The following is a 27,655-nucleotide window of genomic DNA, read 5'->3' on the forward strand; positions in this document are numbered from 1 at the left end:
ACAAGAAAGGTAGCCAGGTGCACATCACCACACACACCGCGGGCACCAGTGCACATCACCACACACACCGCGGGCACCAGTGCACATCACCACACACACACCGCGGGCACCAGTGCAGGTCACCACACACACCGCGGGCACCAGTGCACATCACCACACACACCGCGGGCACCAGTGCACATCACCACACACACCGCGGGCACCAGTGCACATCACCACACACACCGCGGGCACCAGTGCACATAACCACACACACTGCGGGCACCAGTGCAGGTCACCACACACACCGCGGGCACCAGTGCACATCACCACACACACCGCGGGCACCAGTGCACATCACCACACACACCGCGGGCACCAGTGCACATCACCACACACACCGCGGGCACCAGTGCACATCACCACACACACCGCGGGCACCAGTGCACATCACCACACACACCACAAGCAACAAAAGTTCTTTATCTACTTAATAAGTGAAGCAAGAGGACGGATCAGAGAAGGAACTGAAAGAAGGTTGACAGTGGAACAAGGGATTCAGGAAGATTGCAAAATTAGAAAAATAAATTTCCATCTGGCAGTAAAACCTGAACTGTTCTCACGTTTTTGCCAAACAAAAATAACCCCGGGGTCCAGAGAGATGGCTCAGAGGTTAAGAGCGCCCAGGTTTACAGGTTGCAGAGACGCCGGGTTTGGTTCCCAGCACCCACATGGCGGCTTACAGCACCTGTGGCTCCAGCTGTAGGGGTCGGACGCCCTATTGTGATCTTCTTGGGTACCAGGCACCCACTATTGCACAGAGCCACAATCGCTAGACACAGAGCTAAGTTCTGAAAGGAAGTGATAATAGGAGAACTCGCTGTGTGTCAGTCTTCTCCAGCCTGGCCCCTTGCTTTATAAAATCTGGCCTTTAATGAGTGGAAAGCAGCATGCTTGCTGGAAATGGGACATGGATCTCTAGTTCCAGCTGCTCAGGAGGCTGAGACGGAAGGACCACTTTGTGCCTGTGCGTTTGAGACCAGCCTCGGCAACACAGAGACCCTGTCTGAAGAAGGAGGAGGAAAGGAGGGAGGGGGAGAGAGGAAAACTAAAAAACAAAAACAAAAAACAAACAAACTGAGCAACAATAAATAGATGTCAACAGAAGTTCCCTCTCGTGTGACCTCCAGCCGGGGCTGTCAGCTAACATGCTGAAATGCCGCTGAAGGTGCACTTGGTAACTCTGTGAGGCTGCATTTGCAAGTTTGGTGTTTTTCCTATACGTTTGCTACAGAGATTCACTCGTACGCTCCTAATAGCTTCAGCAACTGCATGCCAATGCCTATTGTATACACGCATACATTTGACCCTCTCAATGGTCCTGCAAACTCCAGCTCTAAGGACACCTGGCACAGAAGTTATAGGACTGCCTGGGTTCCACAGTTTGAAGCTGACAGAGAACCGGGTAGTGGTGGCGCGCGCCTATAATCCCAGCACTTGGGAGGCAGAGGCAGGTGGATCTCTGTGAGTTCAAGGTCAGCCTGGTCTACAGAGTGAGTCCAGGACAACCAAGGCTACACAGAGAAACCCTGTCTTGAAAAAAAAAAAAACAAATAAACCAGCAGAAACCCAGAACGGCAGCCTGGCCAGTGGCCATGGTGTCCACAATATAGCGCGGGGCCACTGTCTTCTCTGGGGCATCCTGGAGAGGAAGCTGACAATCGCTCCAGAAGAGGCTGATGTGTCGGCCAGGGAAACCGTTCACTATTTAAAAAGAAATTTTGTTTTAAACCAATAAAAAAAGCTCTACATTATGGCTGGGCATGATGGAGCATGACGAATCCCAGCAGAGGCAGGAGGATCTCTGTGAGTTTGAGGCCAGCCTGGTCTACAAAGTGAGCTCCAGGCCAGCTAGGGCTACACAGAGAAACCCTGCCTCATCAAAAACAAAAACAAAAGCAAATGACCCTGCATTTTTGGTACAGTTCCGGGTTTATAGGAAAGTTATGACAGTGTTATGACACCTCACATTTCCCTGTTACTACCGTGTTTGCTGTGGGGAATGCGCCGCCCGGGCCGTCGCGATGAACTCAAGTCCGTAACTGATTCTCACTGCCTCAGTGTTCACCCGTCCCCTTCTCTGTCACAACTGGGATCCTCCTTGTTGCTGACCATCCAGACAGCTTTGAGTATTTGAATCTTCTTCCCCCTCCCCCTTCCCCCCCCTCCCCTCTTTCCTCCTCCCCCTCCTCCCTCCCCCTCAGCTGGGTCCTACCCTATAGCCCAAGGCTGATGTTTTTCTTAGGTTTAGGGGGTGGGGGGCTCTGGGTTTGGGGTGTTCAGGGGTAAGTTGGGAGGTCAAATTCTCATCAGATGGCAGCGAGGTGTGCTTCCTGTGAACAAGACCTGCCCTTTGCTGGTGTGGATCAGTTGGCTGAGGTATTGTCTGGTTTCTCCTGTGAATTTAACTCTTTCCTCACTCTCTACCCTCTGTGAAGGGAGGCTATTATAGGAAGCTCACTCTCAGTAGGCAGGAATCACACCCCAGCTCCTGGGAGGCCCAGGGTCAACCTCAATGCCAATATCTTGGGTTTCTGCACAGAGAATTTTGACATTTTAATCATTAATGCATTTTAAATTATTCTGCTCTTTCGATAGGAATACAGGCACACACACATATGCACACACATGCACACATACACACATACACACACATGCATACATACACACACATGCACATACACACAGGCACACACATATGCACAGATACACACATATACATAAGTGCACACACATATACACAAATGCATACACACATATATGCACAGAAATAGCAAATAAAGTCAGAGTCACTTTCTCCCTCAGAGCTCTGAAGGCAGCTGCAGTGGGCTGCACACTGTGTGATCCTGAACGTAGAACTTCCTTCTCTTGCTCCACCGGATGAGACAGAGGGAGGGGTCTGCAAACTGTAAAGTGTGGTCAGGAGGGCTGGTATCAAGAAAGCGGACTAAAGAGCTGAGCTTGACTGAGCTGCTCCTGCACCTCCAGGGTGGATGGAGACTCTTTTGCTTCCTCATCCAGTCCTGAGACCCCGGCACACAAGGCCAGCCTTCCCAGTGGCCTGCAAAGAAACTGTCTCTACAGCCCAGGAAGGCAATGGTGGCAAGCTGCTGTGGCCAGAGGGCTGGCTTGGGACCACGGGCAAGTTAGTCGACCCTCCTGAACCACACACCTCTCATTGGAGGGTCAGCACATGGCTCAGTGGCTAAGAGCCTTTCCAGAGGACCCAGGTTCAAGTCCCAGGTCCCTTATGACAGCTCGCAGCAGCTGTCTGTTCCAGTCCTAGGGGATCTGACCCCCTCTTCTGGCCTCTGGGGGCACCAGACACACATGTGGTATAGACTTACATGCAGACAAAACAGCCATATACATGAAAGTAAGAGAGAGGGAGGAAGAGAGAGGAAGAGAGGGAGGGGGAGGGAAGAGAGAAAGAGAGAGACAGAGAGAGGGAGGGAGGGAGGCATAAGGCCTCTGTGAGGAATGAACAGGAATCCAGCCGCATCCCTGGCCGTACATCACAGTTACAAACTGCCTTACACCTGAGGCTATGACAGCTGAGTGACTGGCCCAGTGTCACCAGCTGGCAAGTATCAAAGTGAATGCTATCTGTGAGATAACAAAACCTGTTCCGCTGTAGTAGGTGGCCTCTGAGTCAGCCCCTTTCACCCGCCCAGGGTCACCCTAGCATTGCAGGATCCTGTCTGTCTGATCCGAGCTGGATCTGGACAGCGGTTTCTCCTGAGGGAGCCCCTGCCCTAGGTGAACAACAGCTCCTGCAATCTCTGATTATCTCCAGGGTGACTGGGCCCTCAGCCTTACTGATCCCTTGAGAGCACCCTACACCAGCCTGCCTATCCCTTCATGCTGACTAGAAGGAGGTCAGCCTTGCTCTGCCTGTACTTCCCCCGCCCTGACACCCACACATCCTGCCTCATCCCAGCCTCTGCGGCTTCCTCTCGGTGTCCACGTCCATCCATAAAGGTGGAGAAACTCAGTATCTTGTCATGCCAAATATTAGCTCCAGTGACACCCAAGTTCCACCTTGGACCTGCCTCCCAGTCTGTCTGTCTGTCTGTGTTTCTGTCTCCCTTATTTGTAACATCATAGACCACATACAACAAACTGCTTTCCAGGATATGAAGCACAGAATTGGTGTGGCAGGCCAGCAGCTGTCCTCTGCTGAGAGGGACAGTGGCTATGCCTCTGCTTCTGTCATGGCCCCTGAAATGTGAAACAGCCCAGAAGCTTTCTCCAACTAGTCCCAACCCACCCTGAGGCCTGGATCTCATCCCAGCACCACGGTTCTGATGGCTGCTCAAGTTGTTTTTAAGAAACATGTATTGTCCATTCTTGCCCTGAAAGGTCAGGACTCTATAGGCTGGTCTGCAGGCTTGGATATTCTAGCAAATTCTGAGAGTCTCAGCTGGGCTTGGGGTGGAGGTAGGGGACTTCAAGTGAACCCCCCACTCCTGTTGGGGTGAGGACATGTTTGTCCCTGCTCAGCCCCAGCTGCCACTCATACAGCTTAGTAAAAATAGTGTTTGGACCATATTGCATCTGAACCCTGACGCATACACAGACTTTAGCATCTGCCTCCACCTCTCAGGCATCCTGGTGTCCCCAGGAAAGCCAGTGTCCATGCCAGCACACATCCTAGGAGACCCCTGCTGGGTCTGCAGAAATCAGTGTCTCCACTAGTCACCTGAACCCTGAACTCTGAGCCCTGTCCTCCTTTCCTCTCCGGCTCCCCACTCTATTTCTTGCCGTATCTTTCAGGGTCTGTCACCTTTAAGGTTCACACACCACTCGAGCCCACCTGGCCAGGGAACACGCAGTGGTTGGAATCCACCGGCTTCTGCTCTCGTCATTTGAGGCCAAGACTTTCCAATGCAGAGAAAGATTCTGGGTCTGAAAGGAGAACTTGGGAACAAGGATTGGCCCTCTCTCTGAAGCCCTTGGACCTACCAACACCTACTTCTAGAAAATTTGGTCAAACTCACATAGGTATTGCCCCAAGTAGACATGCCATCTGCCAGAACCCTGCATGATCACAGACGTGACATGGACACACAGGCTCCCAGGTGAACACAGACAAGCCACACGTACAAGCATGAAGCACACATGCATACCTTTAGCCACACAGGCACACAAACATGGATACCACAGGCAGTTTACCCCTGCTCCTGAGGTTCCAGGCCCACCACCCCTCCCACCTGCGTCTCTAGTGCCGCACACCATCTCTTCCCTGCCTGTGTGGCCATGGCTGGAGTTCAGAGTCTATGTGACCATGTGAGGTGGGAGTTGGGGTGCTCAGATGAAGCCCGAGGCTTGTCCTCAAGCCTTCCCTTCAGACCCAGGCAGCTATGGCTCTGCTGAGGAGAGGAGGGAGATGAGCAAGCCTGGACTCAACTTCTTCCAGCCTGTGGGGGGAGGGCACTCATGGTTTGGGGGTCTTGGAGTCAAGAGCTTCCCTGAGGGCCCGCAGTCCCAGGCCTTCTAGGCCGGGGAAGGGCAGAGACTGGGCAAGGATGCTGGAGGGGCAGGGAAGGGGTAGGATTTGTGGCATTTCCCCTCCAGCTGGAAACAAAGACAGATTCCTGTGTCCTGCGTGAGCAATCCGGTCCCACCCTCTCAAGTGTCTGGAGCCGAAGGAAATCCCGCCAGCCTCTGGCCTCACCCAGTGACTCGGGCCCTCTTTCAAACAATCTCTCTCCTCTCCTGGGCCATTACCTACTCTCAAGTCCCAGAGACCCTCTCCTCCCCACTCGCTGTGGCCACCTCAAGCCCCTGGTCTCTTCCAGGGAGCAGGATTCCCTTCACACAACCTCCCAGCCCTTACTAGTTAGCTTGGCCCTCCCTCACCCAAGATCAGGCCCAATGTTACACCGGAGGGAGGAAAAGTCTAGACAGAAACCGCTAGAAGACCCCAAGCTGTCTGAAATGCTCCATAAGACCCTGGAGTTGTGTACCTGAGGATGGGGATTAGGAACCGCGGCGAGATGGTCCCCCAGTGAGCTACAGCAGCAAGATGGTCTCCCCAGTGAGCTACAGCTGTGAGATGGTCCACTCCAGTGAGCTACAGCAGTGAGATGGTCCACTCCAGTGAGCTACAGCAGCGAGATGGTCCACTCCAGTGAGCTACAGCAGCGAGATGGTCCACTCCATGAGCTACAGCAGCGAGATGGTCCACTCCAGTGAGCTACAGCAGTGAGATGGTCCACTCCAGTGAGCTACAGCAGTGAGATGGTCCCCCCAGTGAACTACAGCAAGCAACAGCTCTGGGGAAGCAGAGGGTGCCAATGCTGCCAGTAAGTCAGGGTGCTGTGTCATACTGACAGTTACCAGGGATTTGGCTGTACTAGTTAAATTTACAAAACAAGGTTATGCCATAGGGCTGGGGAGGGAGAAGGTTACATAGGCAATGTGTCACTTCGACAGCGTGAGGACCTGAGTTCAGATCCCCAGTGTTTGTGTGGAAAGCCAGTGCTTGGTGCCTGCAAGCTCAGCTCCAGACACAGCCAGGGTCCTGAGGCTTGCTGGCCTGTCAGCCGAGCCACTTGTTAGCTCCAGGGTCAGTGGGAGAGCCTGCCTCAAGACAAACAAACAAACAAAATAGTAGTGATGTGGAGAAGTGACTGAGTAACATATCCAATGTCAACCTCTGATTCTACATGCATAGGCCTACACATGTGTACACACACATGAACATGTACACACGCACACACACACACATACATGCATAAGTATCAATCAATAACTAGAGGGAAATTAGGGCCTCATGCATTAGGCAGGTCCTCTACCACTGGGCTATATCCTTGGGCCTTTAAAAATATTTTTTGTTTGTTTGTTTATCTTTAAATTATTTATTTATTTTGTGCACATGTGCATGTGTATGGGCATCCGTGTGGAGGCCAGGGGGTGATTTGTGTGCATGTGTGTGGGCATCCGTGTGGAGGTCAGGGGGTGATCTGTAGGAATTGGTTTTCTTCTTCTGCCACATGGATCCCACTATGGAACCACTGCGGTCTGTCAGGCTTGATGGTAGAACCAATCTAACTGACTCCATTTGCTTTTTGAAACAGGATCCTAAGTAGTCCAGGTTGGTCTCAAACTTGCTGTGTAATCTAGGGTAACCTTGACCTCTTTGTCTTCCTCCTCCACCGCTTCCCAAGTGCTGGGATTACAGGTACATATGTGCCACCATAGCTGGCTGTGTTTTAAATATTGAGATAGAGTCTTGGCTTGGGGAGATGGCTCATCAAGTGAAGGTGCTTGCCTCCAAGCCTGGTGACCTGAGTTTAATTCCTGGGGCCCACGCAGTAGGATGAGAGAACCAGCTCCCACAAGTTGTCCTCTGACCTCCACATGCATGCCATGGTACACACACACCCCAAATAAATGTAATAAAAATAATATCTGGAACAGGATCTTACTAAGTTGCACAGGTTGGGCTTGGGACTCGCTCTGTAATTCAGGCAAGCCTTGGAATATATGACCTTCCATCCTCAGTCTCTCAAGTAGTTGGGATTGCAGGCCTGGGCTACCATTCCTAGCTTCTTATTGTAAATTCTTATGGCGGTTTAATTGAGAACAGTCCCCACAGGCTCGTATGCTTGAATGTCTGGTCCCCAGTTGGTGAAACTGTTTGGGAAGGATTGGGGGGGGGGTTGCCTTGTTGGAGGAGGTGTGTCACTGGGGGTGGGCTTTGAGGTTTCAAGAGCCTAAGCCACTCCCAGTTAGCCTTTTCTGTCTCATGTTTGTGAGTTAATGCATAAGCTCTCAGTTATCACTCCAGTGCCATGCCTGCCTGCACACTGCCGCCATCCTCACACAGTGGTCATGAACTCACGCTCTGAAACCATAAGCAAGCTCCCCCAAAAACTCTATGGTGGCCAGGCAATGGTGATGCACACCTTTAGTCCCAGGACTCGAGAGACAGAGGCAGACAGATCACTGTGAGTTCGAGGTCAGCCTGGTCTACAAAGCGAGTTTAGGACAGTCAAGGCTACACAGAGAAACCCTATCTCAAAAAACAAAACAAAAAAAGAATGTTTTGGGGCTGGAGAGATGGCTCAGAGGTTAAGAGCTCTGACTGCCCTTCCAGAGCTCCTGAGTTCAATTCCCAGCAACCACATGGTGGCTCACAACCATCTATCATGAGATATGTTTCCCTCCTCTGGCCTGCAGATGTACATGCAGGCAGAACACTGTATATGCAATAAATAAATCTTTAAAAAGAAAGAAAGAAAGAAAACCTCTATGGTATCTCTTCCCAGCACTAGAGAAGTAACCAAGACAATTCTTTTGCAGAAATTTGTTTATGTCTGCACCCCTGACTGGGGTGAGGACACAGGAGTCACTCTGCTAGCACACAGTCACGCCTGGAGTCAGCTGACTGATTCCCTCTCAGCGCTCTGCCCCTCCCCCTAAGCAAACCAAACATGGGCGTGCAGCTAACACGTGCTGGGGGACTTCCCCGCAGGCTCTTGCGAGAGTCAGTGAGGAGGTGGAGAAGAGGCCTCACCTACTCCTTTCTGAAAGGCAGAGAACTGAGGATCGCATTCAGGTGTTTCGACTTCCAGCTTGGACTCTTTCCATGTACTCACTGTCGGCAGTCAGCACAGCTGGTAAGAGTTCAAAGCTCAGCCGGGCGGTGGTGGTGCACGCCTTTAATCCCAGCACTCAGGAGGCAGAGGCAGGCAGATCTCTGTGAGTTCGAGGCCAGCCTGGTCTACAGAGTGAGTTTCAGGACAGCTAGAACTATTACACAGAGAGAGAGACCCTGTCTCAAGAAACCAAAAAAGAAAAAAAGAAAAAAGTTCGGGTGGGGGGTGGGAACGTCCCAGAGCTCAGTGCACTGCCTGGGAGCAGCCCAGGTTAGACCATTTCCCAAAAGACACCAGCTTTGTGCCCACCCCCCCCATGACATCAAGTGGGACCTTCTAACTGATACACTATTCTGTCCTGATGCGCCATCCCTTGCTCAAGGCCACCAATCTGAGGTGAGTGGCCCTGAAGGCTCAGAATGGCTGGGTCCCAAGCCTAGGAATGTGGCGGCAGCATCTAGGAATGTGCAGCATCTGTTAGCCTCTTCCTGAGGAGCGGGGCTGCTCGCGGGCTTCCTGGATCTCCCAAACGTTTTGATCCAGGCTGAGTGACAAAGTCTAGGACTGATAAGATGTCACAGGAGCCAGGAGGGGACTACAGGGCTCTCCAGCCTGCATCCTCTATTGTACGGTGAAAGAAATTGAGGCACAAAGAAATGATCAGCCCTATGACCCAAAGTTATTGATTTTTCAAGATGCTGCCCAGAGCTCAGGGTACCCATCCCTTCAGGGTTCCAACCAGCCCATCATACTGAGAACTTCCCCTGTGTCCAACAGATGGAGAACGGAAATCTGCAGGTATCTGCTCCACATCTTCCCTAAAGGACACTCACAACTCCTCTGTCATCCACTTTGTCCCTCTAGTTTGAAAAACTTGGCTTTTTACTCACTTATGTGTGTGAGTGTGTGTGTGTATCTGTGTGTGTCTGTTTGTGTGTGTGTGTGTATATGTGTCTGTCTGTGTGTATTTGTGTCTGTCTGTCTGTGTGTATTTGTCTGTGTGTATCTGTGTGTGTCTCTCTGTTTGTGTGTATCTGTGTATGTGAGTGTGTGTGTGTATCTGTGTGTGTCTGTTTGTGTGTATGTGTCTGTCTGTTTGTGTGTATTTGTCTGTTTGTGTGTATCTGTGTGTGTGTCTCTCTCTGTGTGTATGTATGTGTGTGTGTTGCCTAGGGCCTTTCACATGCTGGGAAAGTGCCCCACAACTGAGCAATACCTCTTCCATTCCATAGCTTTTTTTTTTTTTTTTTTTGAGACAGGGTTTCTCTGTATAGTCTTGACTGTCCTGGACTCACTTTGTACACCAGGCTGGCCTCGAACTCACAGTGATCCACCTGCCTCTGCCTCCTGAGTGCTGGGATTAAAGGCATGCACCACCACGCCCGGCTCCACTCCATAACTTAAGAGAAGCACAGCCCAGCTCATTCCTGCTTCTTTCCTCCTTTGCTTCACCCCCCCTCCCCCACTTACCCTGATGCAGAAATGGGATGCATACCTCATAGGGCCTAGTGAAAAACAAAAAATTGTGTGTGCTTGGTACAAACACCGTTAAGAACACTATGAAGAATTTCAAGATGGCTGCAGCAGACCGTTAACTCGACAGGGGCTCTGAAGGCCTGTACACACTTGGCCTTGGCCTCTCTCAAGGGTGAGGCTTGAGCAAGGCATGGGGCAAGCACCTGGAACCCTAGCTCCAGGGAGGCGGAAAGAGCAAGGTCTCATGTTCAAAGCCAGGCTAGGATTTCAGGATACTTTCTGAAACAAACAAACAGCCGCCACCACCACCATCACCATAAAAAACCAACACAATTACAAACGTAATGCATACAGCATTGTCCAGCCGCCACACCAAACCCATGTCACCTGCCACTACAGAGGACTTCCTTCACTCTGACTTTTTTCTAATGGTCTGCAGACCCTTCGGGCCCTGCCGGGAAGTCCCTCTGCATCCCTAAATCTACATGGGACCCCTTTGGGCTTCATCCCCTTCTGTCATCAGCGAATGTAGGAACAGCTGGGCCCTGGGAACCATTAGTTCTTGTAGACTTGGAAGCCGTCTGTAATTCCTTTTCTATGTCCTCATTGGCTCGAGGCCCTAGTGCTTTCTCCAATTTTGTGTCCGTCCTCCAGCACCCAGCACCCAGCCCCCCAGGCCCCCTGTGCACTGTGGGAGAGCTCCACAAGAATCTTGGGTTGGCAAGAGTGCCTGCTAAGGTGCCAGCCAGGGTCCAGAAGACGGAGATGCCACCCGTATCCACACCATCTACCGCCTACATCTGTTTCTCTGCATTCTACCACACAGGCCTGCTCACCACCCTGGAGCTCTTGACCTTATCCACGGTCTCCTAGATCCGCCCTCCCAAGGAGGCAGGACTTGGCCTTGGGCTGCGGAGGTCCCAGGGGTCCTGTCCCAGAGCCCTCACGCCCACTTGCTAAGATAAAGAACCCCAGGCTGGAGCGGGGGGGGGGGGGGGGGGGGGGGGGGGGGTGGCCAGAAGCCACAGCAGAAGGGAGGAAGAGTGGGTGTGAAGATGGCCATGCACCCAGGCTCCCTGTTCTGCAGCTCATAGAGCGAGACAGGGTGGCCGCTACAATCTGGGAAGGCAGATACTGTGTCCCACAGTGCTTCCTATTGGCTGCAGGACATTGTCTGTCCTGTTGCTCTCTCAGCCCTGACTCAAGAAGCTGCTGGAGGGTCGGGAGGGAGGAAGTGAGATCAAAGTGAGCCTCTGGCCTTTGTCTCCCCCCCCCCCAGCCTCTATTTCTGCCGAAGGGTGGGGCATGTTTGCCCCATCTTGCAAAATCTACACGTAGGAGGATAAGTCGGCAAAGACGTCCTTCTGTGTCCTCCCGCTGGGCACAGGGCAGCTCCTCCCCAGCTTCTCAAGAACCAGCTGAAAGGCTGGCCCTCTGTGTGTACGCACTCACTAACAGATGGAGCAGAAGCACCGGAGGTCACTGAAGTTATTGGGGTCGCAGCTAGCCTGGATTCCCGGCCGGAGGGTCTACTTCAGAGTCGGCGTGGCTACACAAGGCTAAGAGTAAAACTTGAGTCCCGACAAGGAAGGCCTTGATTTCTCACCCACTCCCAGGTGATGCCGCCGATCACAGGAGGAGGAAGACCACGTCGTGTTGCCCCCACCCTGAACTCCTCTGCCCAACAGCTGCATGTCCCAACTTTGCGAGGTTCCATGCTCCCAAATCTAAAGCTCCAACGGGTAGTTTGCGCCCTCCCCTCACTCCGTGGTTGGGGCCCCACCCTGGCTGAACAGAAAGTCCAAGGCAGCCTGTCCCTCCATTCGGGCTCCCTAGACCTGATGGGGAGGGCAACTGCCAAGCCCTCAGGGGCTTAGACTACACTGACTCAGAACCGACCTATCTGGGCCTCTTTTCGCCCTGGGCTGAAAACTGATGGCCTAGACTGTGGAAGGAAACAAAAGGGTGAAAGGGTTGGTTGGAGCTTGGAGGCAGAGAGTACAAAGGGCGGGGCCAACTTTGGACCAGACCCTCTCAGCCCACACTTCAGTCCTTAGGCCCTGAGCACCCTAACCCTGAACGCCGGGAATGACGGGATGAGAGCTGGCACATTGCACCTTGGGACGCCCCAGAATCCAGGTTTCTGCCTCTCGGTGCAGTGCGTGTAACCTTCATCCCCTCTCGGGTGGGGTGGGAGGCCAGGAGCTTGAGCCCTGTGGCCCTGCCCAAGACCTCAAGGCTCGGGTTCGAGGCCCGCCCCCCCCCCCCGGAGGAGTAGCTGGGGCAGCAGCTCTCTGGAGCGTCAGGCCCTGCTGCTGGGAGGCGCACTGGGCAATAGGAAACGAGTTATTAGGAGGGAGTGGTGGAGCCGGGCCAGGCAGGAAGAAGCTAGAATAAGAAACATTTTTTGCTCCAGCCCTTTCCCAGTCCCGGGAGGCCACCGCGCCAGCCGCGCGGATCGAGCCCTTCCCGGCCCCAGGCCGGCTCTGGACGTGAGACTCCAGCTGAGGACTCCGGGAAGGGGAGGCGGGGGTCCTGGCGCCCGGTCCAAAGGTGAGTCGTGGGATCGCACTGGGCCGAGCAGGGAGACCTGTCCCTGGCCTCAGGGGACCCTTCCTTCGTGTAGATCTTAGAGACTTCTCAGACGGCCGTGGCAGAGTTAGTTTTAGCTGGACAAGAGGGCCAGCTGTCCCTTGGTTGTGGACCCCCACCTGCCTTTTACCCTACCTGAGAGTGGGAAGGAGCCTGACAAATCCGCGTGAGGAATCAAAATGTTTCAGCCTTGCTAGGTGTTCTGAGGCCTTTAGCTTCTTTTCCCCAGGCCAGATCCATTCACTTAACTCTCTCTCTCTCTCCTGTGCTTATCTGTAAAAGTAAAGTGTGCCGAAGGTCCGGGCTGAGCTCCCTTGTCACTCCGGGGGTCACTTCCTAGGCTGTTGCGCCCACTTTCCCCAGATCAGCTCTTGCCTAAAGAGCCTGGCATACTCTAGCCCTATATGGTTACAGAATCCCCCTGCCGTGGGTTACTTTACATGCAGGCTAAAGCGAATCCTAGCCCTTCTGTAGGCTGGGACCCAGGCTGTCAGTGGGCTTGGAGGGAACTGCTCCGGGCTGGCCGCTTTCCCAGTCCCGCTCCTGTGTTTATGAGCAGCTTCTGGGTTAGGCAGGGTCCCCAGTGAGGGCCTGTCCTCTCTAGCCCTTTACTCAACCTGTGCCCTACCTGACTTCTCAGTTACCCTTCTGTGTTGTGAGCGCTTTCTCTCTCATACCGCCTATCTGATGGGAGATCACTGTGGCCAGCTTGTAGAAGACAAGCCAGCCTCAGGCTTTGGGCAAACATCAGGCACCAGGAGACCCCATGGTTGTTTGTTTGTTTTGTTCTTTTTGAGACAGAACTGACCTCAGATTTTTAGCGTCTTAATCTCCCTGCCCCTCCTCAGGAGGCCCCTGAGTGCCGGGATTATAGGTATGTGCCACCATGCCTGGCTGTGGTTGAGCCTTTGGTAATGCTAGGTGCTCCCTCCGTGGAGAGATGGCTCAGAGGTTAAAAGCACTGGCTGCTCTTCCAAAGGTTCTGAGTTCAATTCCCAGCAACCACATGGTGGCTCACAACCATCTATAATGTGATCTAATGCCCTCTTCTGGCTTTCAAACACTGTATACATAATAAATAAAATCTTTATTTAAAAGAAAGAAAGAAAGAGGAGCTGTCCTTGCTCAGGGCCGGTGTTGACCTGCGTGCTGTTGAGTAGTCTCCCATCTGCTGTTCCCCATTGGGGATTTTGGTCACTTAGAATCAACTTTTTTTTAAAAAAAGATTTATTTATTACGTATATAGTGCTCTGCCTGCATGTACACCTGTAGGCCAGAGGAGGGCACCAGATCACATTATAGATGGTTGTGAGCCACTATGTGGTTGCTGGGAATTGAACTCAGGACCTCTGGGAGAACAGGCAGTGTTCTTAACTGCTGAGCCATCTCTCCAGCCCCTGAAATAGGGTGGGTTTGTTTGTTTGTTTGTTTGTTTTAAGATTTCAATCCATCCTGTCTCCAGAGTGCTGTAAAATCTCATCTCACAATACCCTATCTGTCATATGCCTCATCTCCCTGTCCAGTGTACCCATGCCATGTGCCTTACCTCCCTGTTGGTCACCGGGTAGCTGTCACAGTTACCAGACCGACTGCATGTTGCTGTGTTTATGGTCAAGAAACCTTTATTTCACTTAACGATGCTCCAAAGCTGACGTGCAGTGGTGCTGGAGACTCAGCTACGCCACAGAGGAGCTTTACGGCACTTCCTTCACCTAAGAAGACAGACAAAGCTCCAGGCCAAAGTGCATCACTACAGCTGCCATACTTTCTTACTAGTGTTAATGTCTTCCTGTGCCTAATATACAAATTAAACTTTGTTATAGGACTATTATAGGTAGAAGGGAACAAAGCATGCAGTTTGGCCCTGTCTGTGGTTTCACGCTCCCGGTGTAATTTGAGGATGTCTGGCCCTCAGATGAGGGGGACCACTGCCCTGAACCACTGGGCAGATGCCTAAGACCCTAAAATCCAGACTAGCTCTGCCATATCCCACTGGGATAAAGATAGATGAATAGGGAAGTCTGCCAGCGAGTGTGGGAGATGGCTGGGTTGACTGGAGCATTTTTCTGCCTTGGGACTATCGCTGAGTATAAGGGCTGCTGATGGAAGCGGGAGAGAGCTCAGTGGCCACTGTCCAGGCTCACTCCTCCCTGGACCCTCACCTGAGGGGCGGCCACCGTCCAGGCTCACCCCTCTCTGGACCTTCACCTGAGGGGCGGCCACCGCCCAGGCTCATCCCTCCCTGGACCCTCACCTGAGGGGCGGCCACTGTCCAGGCTCACTCCTCCCTGGACCCTCACCTGAGGGGCGGCCACTGTCCAGGCTCACTCCTCCCTGGACCCTCACCTGAGGGGCGGCCACTGTCCAGGCTCACTCCTCTCTGGACCCTCACCTGAGGGGCGGCCACCGTCCAGCTCACTCCTTCCTGGACCCTCACCTGAAGCTCAAACACTGAGAAGTCTAGCAATGAACAGATGGTTTCTGGGCAACGGCAGCACCACGTGATGAAACCTGAGGAGGGTGGGTACCACCAATCAATGACAGCAGAAGGATGGATTGCTCATGGCTCCTCGGAGGGGCTGGACCGGCTCCAGACAAACAGGACTAGCAAGGATTAAGGAAGGGTTTGTTGCCCGGCCACTTACGTTTACCAAGCCATGTTCAGTGTGGTGAGGCTCCAAGGACACAAACAACTCAAGTCCAGTGCCCGGCACAGAGTGAGCGCCCAGAATGCTTTGTCTGCTATCAGTTCCCTGCGTTAAGTCAGTGTGAGAAAAGTCATTTAACGTCTGTGATTTCTGGCCAACAGCAAGCAGCTTTGCTTCTGTGTTGCAGAAGATCTTTCATATAAATTTTCTAAGGAGTAAAAGACGCCCGACCCCAAGCTTAGCCTGAGAAGGGAGAGATGGGAGAGTTAGCTCTGCCATGTTCCCAGGGCTGGACGAGGCTGGCTTCTGCTGACCTTGCCCTGTGATGTTTGGAGCAGATTCTTTTGCCCACACCCATACTCAGTGTCACCAAGTCCCTGGCCTTGTGTTAGTCTCTTTCCTCCCACAGAGCCAGGGAGGCACCTGGGGATGAACTGGGAGTCCCTTCCCTCTGTGGCCCATGTCCATCCACCCACCCCACAATGCCCCGCGAGATGAATGAAAGAAAGCACAGCAGGCAGGCTTGGCTCTGTGCCAGATGCAAGGCCTGGTGCCCACCCAGATGGATCCGAATTTCCTGGGGAACTGTTTACAAAAGCTTTTCTTTCCTTATTCCTTTTGTTTTGTTTTGTTTTGTTTTTGTTGTTATTTTGAGACAGGGTTTCTCTGTGTAGCCTTGGCTGTCCTGGACTCGCTTTGTAGACCAGGCTGGCCTCGAACTCACAGTGATCTACCTGCCTCTGCCTCCTGAGTGCTGGGATTACAGGCGTGTGTCACCACATCTGGCTTTATCCTCCCCCCCCCCTTTTTTTAATTTTTGGAGAAATGGCCTTGTTTCATAACTGAGGCTGGCCCTAGCATCTTAAGTCTTCTTTCAGTATTGACAATCCTCCTGCCTCAGCCTTCACAATGCTGGATCGCAGGCATACACCACACCGTACCCTGTCCAAAGTATGATTTTTGCTTGTCTCAGCCAGACTGCGTCCTGGAATGGGTTGGTTACATGGCTAACCCACTGCATCGGGTTCCAATATGCAGTAGAGAGGCGCAGGGACAGCCAGGGAGGTGGAAGCTTGGCAGCATGTCCCAGAAGGCTGTCTGGTTGCTAGCCACTTCCCACCCCTTGGCCTCTCCTCAGCAACCTTCTGGGCAGGTGAAGTCTGCCAATAATGGCTTCCTGCCTTGGGATGTGCCCTCTCTGCCTTTGCCCACAGGACCCCTGCAGAGTACTTATCAGCGTCCTAAGCGGGAGCAAGAGGCTGGGACACAGCTGCAGCAGCCCTGGTCTCGATTTCCTCCCCCAGACCGGGCCTCTGGAGCAGAGGAAACCCTGGCAGGAAGACCACAGCCTCTACTAGCCAGAAAGGTCCATCAAGCCCCCAGCCTGACCCTAGACATCCTGCCCCCAAAAGCCTCAGCATCTCGGATCTCCGCCTGGTACCGAGATTAGAACATGGGCCTCTGTAGTCTGCGTGAGTGGACACTCACTCAGCCAGGCCTTCTAGCTTTCTCATGTCCAATCACAGGCCATTTCATGCGTTAGTGCCGCAGCTGGGGATCCAGCCTGCATGCACACCCTGCCATCCAGGAAGTCTGTGGTCATGTCTGACCCCTGCCCCTCTTGCTACAGGTGCAGCAGCACCTTTTGGATCTGGGGTAAGAGCCGGTTTGGGTCCTGAGTTGGGGGTTGTCATAGGCCAGAATCACTCCTCTAACTGCTGTCGTCCATGGAACTCCTGGAAGAGTTAAAGCCCAGGCGACTTTGCAAGGTCAAACACTCAGTCCCTAAGTGTGTTTCACTTCCTATAGCACCGGCCCTCCTCCCCGCCCCCCCTGCAAGCCTGTCCCAGGACAACAAGAAGAGAGAACGGTTCCCGGATGGCTCCAAGGGGAAAAGAGAGACCTCTCACACCTAGCCACCGGCAGGCTGGGCATGGCTGCTAGCCTGAGGACGCAGGCAGGGTCTGACTGACCCCAGTGGCTCAGGACACAGAGGAGGAGGGATGCCTTGAGGAGAGGGGTCTAGCCTCTCTGTGTTGACTTCTGTTACTGCAAGAGAATTCTAACAAAGCCTGGACAAGCCTTCTCCCCTGGATAAGCCTTACCCCCTCCTCTAAAGCCAGAGCCGCGGGGGAGGGGCACAAAGAGAGATGGCACAGCAGATGCTGCTTGTCATGAGCTTGGTGACCTGAGTTTGATCACCATGTAAAGGTAGAAGGAGGAAAACAGCACTACAGAGTTGTCCTCTGACCTTCACACCTTGCGCCAAGGTACAATTTTTTTTTTTTTTTTTAATCTTAAAACTGGACTTAGGATCAATGGACCTGTAAGATCTCCCCGCAGGCTTCCTAGGATCGGCCCCTTTAGCCCCAGCCTCTGTGCGTGCCTCCAGCCTGTTCTATCCAGACCTCAATCTAAACAATCTTGATTCCTGTTGCCGGCCTGGCGGGACCCTGAATGGCAGGAAGTGAAGACAGGAGTCTGTTTATGTTTGAAGCGGCCAAGCTTGGGAAAGGGTGGGCAGGGGTGGGGGCTGGAGGGGTGGGCAACGGCAGGGCACGGAGAAAAGCTATGAAAGAGATGTTCTTCCTGCCGTGGCTGTGCCCTTCTGCAACCATGGAGCCTGCTCTGGCCTGGACGCAGCTGCAGGGGCCCAGAGCCCGGCTCTCGCCATTTAAACACAGCTAGCTCTCCACCCTTCACCCCCAACAGATGGTTTCCATGGGGAAGTGAACCAGGACTTCCCTTGCAGGCCCCGCCCTAAGGCCAGATGTAGGAGCAGGGAGGGGAGGTGGTTTCCCTGCCTCCCCCCCCAAAAAAAACTCCCAGTGATTTCCTCCTGTTAGGAGGGCATCTTGGTCACCACAGCTGTCACATTTTGCAGATCTCACGGCATCTCCTCTGCTCCTGTCGCCAAGGACCATGACCTTGGGGGTCTTCAGAAAGCACCTTCTGATGCTGTTGGTGGCCTTGGGCCTAACCAAGGGTGAGTATGGGAGGGGCATGGTGGAAACAGGGACCAGAAGGAAGGAGGGATGTCTGGGCTCAGCTCAGCTTCTGCTGGGACTGGAGGCTGGACATAGGCTCCTATAGACCAGGCCTCCCAGCTCACCCCCCCCCCCCACCTCCTATTTTATCTTCGTGATACTGACTTGCAAGTTAAGGTTTCTTCCAGGATAGAACCTACATCTTGCGGTGGGGTGGCGGGGGGTGGGGGGCAGAGTACCGGTGTGAACAGTGAGAGCCTGGGTCTAGGGCAGAGCCTCTAGCAGGGAGAGGAGATCCCGGTACAAGCTGTAGACAGAGGCTGGTTTCTGTCTTCACTGCCTGTGCAGCTGGGAGCAAGGCCCTGAGGGATGGACAGACAGACAGGGGACGGAATTAAAGAATCAAAGTTTGAGGGGTTTGCCTGTGAGGTCAGAAGGGATGGGACCGTAGGAGGAGGGCCTGAATTTCTCTTATATCTCTCAAGGAGACGTGGCGATGACGCCCTCCGAGGATCGGCTGTTGAACTGCACTTGTGAGAACCCACACTGCAAGGCGTCAACCTGCCAGGGGGCATGGTGCACGGTGGTGCTGGTTCGTGAGCAGGGCAAGCACCCCCAAGTATACCGGGGCTGCAGTAGCATGAACCAGGAGCTCTGCTGGGGACGCCCCACAGAGTTTGTCAGCCATCACTGCTGTTACATACACTTCTGCAACCACAACGTGTCCCTAGTGCTGGAGGGTATGTCCGTGGCTGCCCCGCTCTGCCCCACCTTCTTAGACCCTGTCCTCCCTGCCCTGGCCCATAGGGAGAGGGAGTGGGGAGGGGTGCATGCTGGGATCTGACTGTCAGAGTAGCCTGGCTCAGGGTCAGGAGAGCTGGCCTGGTGGAGCTGGGATTCCTTGAACTCCCTCCTCTAGCCACCCAGACTCCTCCTGCGGAGGAGCCAGAAGCAGACGCCCAGCTGCCTCTCATCCTGGGCCCCGTGCTGGCCTTGCTGGTCCTGGTGGCCTTGGGTGCTCTGGGCTTGTGGCATGTCCGGCGAAGGCAGGAGAAACAGCGGGGTCTGTACAGTGACCTGGGCGAGTCCAGCCTCATCCTGAAGGCATCCGAACAGGGAGACAGCATGTTGGGGGTACGGTCCTGGGGCAAGCTGGGGGTCAGGGTGGACGGTAGGCATGCAGACAGGAGCAACAGTTCAGGGGGTCACCCAAAGATGGCAGTGAGAACCAAGCTGTGATACTACAGTGGGGCAGCGGTAGGGAACGGAGAGGGGGGCTGCGGCTGATGCTGGGGGACAGCCACTCACCAATGACTTGGCATCCCTAGGACTTCCTGGACAGCGACTGCACCACAGGCAGCGGCTCCGGGCTCCCGTTCTTGGTGCAGAGGACAGTCGCGCGGCAGGTTGCGCTGGTGGAGTGCGTGGGTAAGCAGGGAGGGAGCTAGGCATGGAGACCAAAGGCTCCCATATGCCTGGAGAGGTCAGAAAGATCTTGGCTCTCAGGATCACAAATGGGTCCAGCCTGGGCCAGAAGAAGGAGTTCTGCTGGGCAGGGAGTGGATTGGTTATGGGCCAGGATTAAGACGATAAGATAAGGATAGCCCAATGCTGGGACAGGGTGTTGATTGATTGAGTTATGAATAAGGATAGCCCAATGCTGGGACAGGGTGTTGGTTGAGTTATGAATAAAGTCAGGTTTTGGGAGAGCAAGATGGCTCATCAGGTAAAGGCACTTCCTATGAAGCCCAGTGTCCCAAAGTCAATCCCTGGGGCACACATCATGAGAGGAGAGACCCATTTCCCACAAGCTGTCCTCTGACTTCCATATGTGACCTTAGTTAGTGTGTATCACACACACACACACACACACAGAGAGAGAGAGAGAGAGAGAGAGAGAGAGAGAGAGAGAGAGAAATATAATTTTAATTTTAAAAATATTTAAGGCTGGGCATGGTGGCACACGCCTTTAGTCCCAGCACTCAAGAGGCAGAGGCAGGAGGATCTTTATGAGTTCGAGGACAGCCTGGTCTACACAGCAAGTCCAGGACAGCTAAAGCTACATAAAGAAATACTGTCTCTGAAAAAATATATGTACACACACACACACACACACACATATATATATTTAAAGGGCAACTGAGCAGTGGTGGCACTCACCTTTAATCCCAGCACTCAGGAGGCAAAGGCGGGTAGGTCTCTATGAGTTCAAGGCCAGCCTAATCTGCATAGCAAATTTCAAGTCAGCTAGACAAGTGAGACTTTGTCTTTAAAAAAAAAAAAAAAAAAAAAAAAAAAAAATCAGAGGCAGGCAGATTGATGTGAGTTTGAGGCCAGCCTAGTCTACAAAGCAAGTCCAGGATAACGAAGGCTTCACAGAGAGACCCTGTCTTGAAAAACCAAAAAAATAAAAATAAAAAAAATAAAATCAAGCTTTTGTTTGTGCAGAAGGGGGTCTTCGTAGCATCCAGAATCGGGGGGGGGGGGGGGGGGGGTGGCCGCTCCTAGGGCTAATGCGTCTTCAGTGTGTGACCCTTGCTCTTCTCCTGCCGTGGGATCAGGAAAGGGTCGATATGGCGAGGTGTGGCGCGGCTCGTGGCACGGGGAGAGCGTGGCGGTCAAGATTTTCTCCTCACGAGATGAACAGTCCTGGTTCCGGGAGACGGAGATTTACAACACAGTGTTGCTTAGGCACGACAACATCCTAGGCAAGCGCGGCGCAGGTGGGGGTGGGATGGGAGGGAGGGGGGTGAGACACGGCTGCCATTGCAGGCGCCCCAAGCCCCTTAGCCCAGGGCTGGGCCTGAGTGACTCAGCCTTCGGTGGTCTCTGCCCCGTACCCTTCTGTGCCCCTCGCCACTCTTAGGTCCAGCGGTCACACCCTTCTGTGCCCCTCGCCACTCTTAGGTCCAGCGGTCACACCCTTCTGCTTACAGGCTTCATCGCCTCCGATATGACCTCGCGCAACTCCAGCACACAGCTGTGGCTCATCACCCACTACCACGAGCACGGCTCCCTCTATGACTTCCTGCAGAGGCAGCCGCTGGAGCCCCAGCTGGCCCTGAGGCTCGCTGTGTCGGCGGCCTGCGGCCTGGCGCACCTGCATGTGGAGATCTTTGGCACTCAAGGCAAACCCGCTATCGCCCACCGCGACCTCAAGAGTCGCAACGTGCTGGTCAAGAGCAACTTGCAGTGTTGCATTGCAGACTTGGGTGAGCAGGAGGAAAGGGGCGGGGCTTGCACGCTCAGCTCTGCCTGTTTCTGTAGCGGAGAGAATTAGTGCTTTCAAAACCTGTTTCCAAGCCGGGCGGTAGTGGCACACGCCTTTAATCCCAGCGCTCGGGAGGCAGAGGCAGGTGGATCTCTGAGTTCGAGGCCAGCCTGGTCTACACAGTGAGTCTGAGGATAGCCTGGGCTACATAGAAAGGCCTTCTCTGAGAACATGGCTCCTTCCAAGCCACCCGGAAGTTCTACTATGTGAACTGGGTTAGGGTTAGGGTTAGGGTTGGGAACCTTGAGGATGCTATAAGGCGAAGGGTACATGGGACACCGTCTGCATTCCGGCCTTGCTCTTCTGTCTGTTCCCATCTTCACTGTATCTGACTAGAGAAATCCCGCCTGGGCTGCCCTGGGTGGGAGTGGCCATCCTGGGTGGGAGTGGCCATCCTGAGTGGTAGTGGCCGCCCTGGGTAGGCGTGGCCGCCCTGCCTAGAGCCCTGCAGCACTGACAAGCCAAATACCCACAGGCCTGGCTGTGATACACTCCCAGACTAGCGACTACCTGGACATTGGCAATAACCCCCGGGTAGGTACCAAGAGGTACATGGCGCCCGAGGTGCTGGATGAGCAGATCCGCACTGACTGCTTCGAGTCCTACAAGTGGACGGACATATGGGCCTTCGGCCTAGTGCTATGGGAGATCGCTCGGCGGACCATCATCGAAGGTGAGGGCCCAGCACATGCAGGGTGTGTGTGTGTGTGTGTGTGTGTGTGTGTGTGTGTGTGTGTGTGTGTGTGAGTGAGAGAGAGAGAGAGAGAGAGAGAGTCAGAGAGACAGAGACAGACACAGAGACAGACACAGAGAGATGGAGGTGGGGTTTCTGGTGGCGGCTGGCAGCCTTGACCGAGGGTTTGAGGCTAGGTTTCCTCTTCACTGCTGACATCCGCTGGTTCAGCACAGACGGACTTTTAAGGTTCATCTGATCCTGTGAGGGTGTGGATCTGGCATTGAAATCTTGAGTTAGAGACAAAAAAAATAAATAAAATAAATAAACATAAATATTCCGAGCTGGGAACATAGCGAGGTGGTAGAATACACCTGCGTCATGGGTTTTGATCCTGGGAGTGGGGGTGAGAGGGGTGGGGTGGGGCAGGGAGGCAGCAAAGCTGGCACTTACGGGGCTAAATACGCGTTCACTCAGATGGTGTAGGAGGTGGCGTTGGTCGGTCTGATTGCCTGGATTCGGTTTCAGATTTGGTCACGACGGTGAGCACTTAGCTTCACTGTGCCTGCTTTCTCATTTGTGAAGTGAGAATTTTATTTATTTACTTATTTAAAGTGTAGTTGCAGAGATAATCCAAGCTCAGTATTTAGAACAATGACTAGAAGCTCGGCGTAGTGGCCCACACTTGTAATCTCAGTGCTTAGGAGGCAGGAGAAGTGCTGCTCCACCTTCAAGGCCAGCCTGGTCTATATAAATAGTGAGTTTCAGATCAGCCGGGGCTCCGCAGAGAAAACAATCAAACAGTGCCCTGAGCTAATTATTAGTGGTCGTCATGAAAGAGTTTGCGCATGTTATTATTCCATTGTATAACAGAAGGGACAGAAATGCCGGGTTAGGGCTGCCCATGGTAGCATCATCAGCCAGGCCATCTGATTCTGGGCTGGTGCTCTCTGTCACTATGGCGATTAAATGTTGATCCTTGACTTCTTTGTCCACGTGTAAGCTATCTGGCGCCTGTGCTGCCTGTCTGGTGCAACCTCATCCTCACTCACAGTGGGTCGACACGGGAGACCCTAACTTGGAAGGGCTAGAAGAAGCACCTGCTTGTGCTGCCCTGTGGCCAACAGCCTCTTGGACCTCGGGTAGATTGGAAGACTACAGGTCAACAGGACAGCTAGCTGGGGCGGTGCTCGCCTTCTAGGGGCTGTCTATGGCTGGGGTTGCTGGGAGTCCTGAAAGTCTACAGGCAATCCTCAGGGCATGACTAGAGCCTTGGGGACAGACATGTTGTCATGTCCTGGGCATCCAGGAGTCAGCCTTTGGCAGCTTCATTCTTCCTCAGCAGTTATCTGTTGACAGCAGAGACCCAGGTGTTACCAGTCTCTCCTCGAGAGTCTCCCAGAGGGTTCTAATCCCGGGCACTTCTGGAGTCAGCTCCGTGAGGCAGGAGTTGGGGATGAAACCAAAGAACTGTGCCTGGCTGCAGGCAGGAAAGGAAGGGCTGATGGGTTTGCCTTGGGCTCCTGGGGCGGAGGGGAAGCTCTGTCAGCTCCACACAGACTCTGAGTGCATTATAAACACTGTAATCTGGTGTCAGCCCCGGCACTGATTAAAGCCTCATTAGACACGCTCAGGCCTCTGCAAATCACTGATTAGGGCGCCAGCGGCACAGGGGCGGCCTGGAAGCAAGCCATGGGGAGAACAGCTGCTAAAGGCTTCATTGAGGTCGTTGCCTACATGGTCACACGATCACAGAAGCAGCCTGGGGTTGGGAAGCAGGAAGAGGCAAGGGGCTGCCTCTCAGCCCACAGACACACACCTTTCGAAAAGGCTCCCTCCGGAGAACAGGACACGGAGTCTGCAGAGGCACGAGCCTTTGCTGATGGTAAGAAGATATTATTTGCACAGAAGAGTAAGCCTCTTGCTTCTAGGAGAGGTTTTGCTTTGCCTTTTTCTGTCCTTTATCGCCCCTGTTCTGAGCCTTATTGAGCCCTACCATAAATGCAGCTGAGAGACCAGAATCACAGGATTTGGTGTTGCATTTCTGTCTTATGTCCCACCTCTGTCATTTTGCCACCTGTTGATCCTCAGAGACAAGTGTCTTGAAGCTTTGGACCTACTGTTCTGGTTTGCAGTCCCCATAGGCTGCTGTGAGGCCTGCAGGGAAAGCACTATGGGCCCGGCTGTGTTCTGGAGCACCAGCTGTTAGTATAACCAGGCATCAGTAGGGAGTAGTACCCGGACATCAGTAGGGAGTGGTACCCGGGCATCAGTAGGGAGTGGTACCCGGGCATCAGTAGGGAGTGGTACCCGGGCATCAGTAGGGAGTGGTACCCGGGCATCAGTAGGGAGTGGTACCCGGGCATCAGTAGGGAGTGATACCCGGGCATCAGTAGGGAGTGGTACCCGGACATCAGTAGGGAGTGATACCCGGACATCAGTAGGGAGTGGTACCCAGGCATCAGTAGGGAGTGGTACCCGGGCATCAGTAGGGAGTGATACCCGGGCATCAGTAGGGAGTGATACCCGGGCATCAGTAGGGAGTGGTACCCGGGCATCAGTAGGGAGTGGTACCCGGGCATCAGTAGGGAGTGGTACCCGGGCATCAGTAGGGAGTGGTACCCGGGCATCAGTAGGGAGTGGTACCCGGGCATCAGTAGGGAGTGGTACCCGGGCATCAGTAGGGAGTGGTACCCAGGCATCAGTAGGGAGTGGTACCCAGGCATCAGTAGGGAGTGGTACCCGGACATCAGTAGGGAGTGGTACCCGGGCATCAGTAGGGAGTGGTACCCGGGCATCAGTAGGGAGTGGTACCCGGGCATCAGTAGGGAGTGGTACCCGGGCATCAGTAGGGAGTGGTACCCGGGCATCAGTAGGGAGTGGTACCCGGGCATCAGTAGGGAGTGGTACCCGGGCATCAGTAGGGAGTGGTACCCGGGCATCAGTAGGGAGTGGTACCCGGGCATCAGTAGGGAGTGGTACCCAGGCCCAGGATGGAAGACATGAGATCCAGCCTGGCAAGCCAACAAGATGGGTTTCAAGTCCTGCCTGTCATGCCTGGCTACGCAACCTGAGTCCTGTGCTTTTGGGCCTGAGTGTCCCCATCTGTGACTCAGGTGGAATGGCACAGAGATACCAGGAGGACCAATAGGAAAGCATGTAATGTGCTCATCAAGGCAAACATTTAGCATGTACTCTGAGCTATACATACAGTTATAATGTTGTAGGGCAGAGCCCAACTCAGGAGCAGTAAGCTCCAGGTGCCTTTGGGCAGAGGCCAGGCAACATGGTCCTCTGGCTGCTCTTCGGTCTTCTTAAGTCCCCAAGTGATTGTCCCATCTCCCTTGAACCCCCAGGCATTGTGGAAGATTATAGGCCACCCTTCTATGACATGGTACCCAATGACCCCAGCTTTGAAGACATGAAAAAGGTGGTGTGCGTTGACCAGCAGACCCCCACCATCCCTAACCGACTAGCTGCAGATCCGGTAAGGCCTCTGCTGGGCTGGGGCTGGGGCTGGGGCTGGGGCTGGGGCTGAGGCTGGGGCTGAGGCTGGGGCTGGGGCTGGGGCTGGGGCTGGGGCTGGGGCTGGGGCTGGGGCTGGGGCTGGGGCTGGGGCTGGGGCTGGGGCTGGGGCTGGGGCTGGTGCTGTCTTATCCAGGGACCACTGAACTTCCTGGGATGGGCTCCCTCCTGGGAGCAGGCATTTTGGGGGCGATGCCTGCATCCCCCACCCCACTGCCACACTCTCAGCCATGGTTTGCAGAGGGGCTGGGAGTTGGTACCCTGTGCACTAGGTCTCAAGCTTGCAAGAGGCAACACAGACTTGCAGAAGTACCCTTCACAGTGGATGCTGGTGGGGTGGGGGTGGGGAGGTGGGGGGTGAGCCCCCGCTTCACAGAGGCCGTTCAGTGGAGTGTCTGTGGGCTCTCAAAGACCTCCACACCCTCCCACACTCTCCCTGGCTTGTTTTCTGCCGCCATCTTTTCCACTCTACTTCCCACTTCCCTCTTCTTCCACTCATCCTTCCCTCCTCAGCCTCACCTTCTCCCCTCCTCTCTCTCTTTCCCTCTCAGCTTTTTGAGACAGGGTCCATCTCACCCTGGCTGCCCTGGAACTCACTCTGTAGACCAGGCTGGCCTTAAAACTCACAGATCTGCCTGATTCTGCCTCCGGAGTGCTGGGATCAAAGGCGTGCACCGCCGCTACCCAGCTCCAGTTTCTCTCTTGCCTTTCTCCCTCCTGTCCAACACACCTTCTTCCTGTCCTTTCTCCTGCGATGTCTCCCATTACTGAGCCTCCTCACCTTGTGCCCTTCCTTTCCATCTTCCTGATCCATGGACCTCCTCTTCCTCTCACCCACCCACCCAGGTCCTCTCCGGGCTGGCTCAGATGATGCGGGAGTGCTGGCACCCCAACCCCTCTGCTCGCCTCACAGCACTTCGGATCAAGAAGACATTACAGAAGCTCAGCCACAACCCAGAGAAGCCCAAAGCGAGTCACTAGCCCAAGGTCGCTGGGCTTCCTCCACCTGAAGTGTGTGGTGGGGCAGAAGCCTGTCTGGGTGATGTGAGTGTGTACCGTGCCCTATGTGTGCCTGCCCAGCTTGGCCCCCAGCCCATCCAGCCAAAAATACAGCTGGGCTGAAATTCGATCTGCTTCCGTCTGGCCTGCTCAAAGTGGCCGGCTCTCTGACGCCTGGCTGGGCTCCCCATCCCCGAGGCCAGCAGGGTACACCCCCCTACCACTCCCAGGGCAAAGGGGCCAAGGCAGGGAATCCCTGGCCCAGGTCCTGGGCTTTCACTCTCCGCTACCCTCGGTCAACCTGACTCCCATGGGAGCTGCCAGGATAGCCCAGCGCCCTGTCCGGCTTCAGCAGACGCTCCACTCTGCTGGGGCTCAGCCCAAGATACTCAGTGGCCTCAGTCTGTCTTGTGGGTGTTTATTACTTCTACGATGCCTTTCGGTCTTCCTGACTAGACCCCTGGCTAGTGTATGCCAGGCTCTTGGGAGAGGTGGTACCCGATCTTTCTACCCTCTGCCTCCTTTACTATTCGGCTGACTCATTAGGGCATCCCAACCCAAGGATCCTCTGAGGAGGAGGAAGGTGAAACATGGTGGAAGAGATCCAGCGTCTCTCCAGGTGATTAGGAGAGGACTGGTCACCCATCTTAGGATCTTGGTCCTGGTGTCCTTGGAGGCATCTCAGACCCCTGATTTCCTTTGAAGCTCAGCCTGTGGGAAAGCTCATGTCATCTGTCCTGTCTACGGCACCCCCTCCTCTGTCACTTGCCTCAAGCTGAGGTTTGTAAATATAACTATCAGAGTCCAGGGCAGCCTAAAGGACTCCCCTTGGTCTAATC

At 54.1% G+C, this 27,655-nt stretch overlaps 1 protein-coding gene and 1 long non-coding RNA gene across 2 annotated transcripts; one reads left to right on the forward strand and one right to left on the reverse strand.

Annotated features, from left to right (window-relative positions):
- Positions 1 to 12,458: 12,458 nt before the first annotated feature.
- Positions 12,459 to 27,341, forward strand: Acvrl1 (activin A receptor like type 1). The gene is made up of 10 exons (XM_051160370.1): positions 12,459 to 12,674; positions 18,246 to 18,347; positions 18,834 to 19,088; positions 19,268 to 19,482; positions 19,677 to 19,776; positions 20,910 to 21,056; positions 21,285 to 21,560; positions 22,095 to 22,292; positions 25,649 to 25,779; positions 26,664 to 27,341. The coding sequence occupies exons 2-10, from the start codon at positions 18,284 to 18,286 to the stop codon at positions 26,796 to 26,798; spliced, it is 1,521 nt and encodes a 506-aa protein (XP_051016327.1). The 5' UTR covers positions 12,459 to 12,674; positions 18,246 to 18,283; the 3' UTR covers positions 26,799 to 27,341.
- On the reverse strand, positions 14,806 to 15,243 carry LOC127201686 (uncharacterized). Its single transcript, XR_007832209.1, has 3 exons — positions 15,151 to 15,243; positions 15,054 to 15,105; positions 14,806 to 14,915 (listed from the first exon to the last, which is right to left on the reverse strand). It is a non-coding gene; the product is annotated as an uncharacterized LOC127201686 (long non-coding RNA).
- Positions 27,342 to 27,655: the final 314 nt, after the last annotated feature.

The sequence above is a fragment of the Acomys russatus genome, chromosome 17, assembly GCF_903995435.1.
Source record: "Acomys russatus chromosome 17, mAcoRus1.1, whole genome shotgun sequence".
NCBI classification, from domain to species: domain Eukaryota; kingdom Metazoa; phylum Chordata; class Mammalia; order Rodentia; family Muridae; genus Acomys; species Acomys russatus.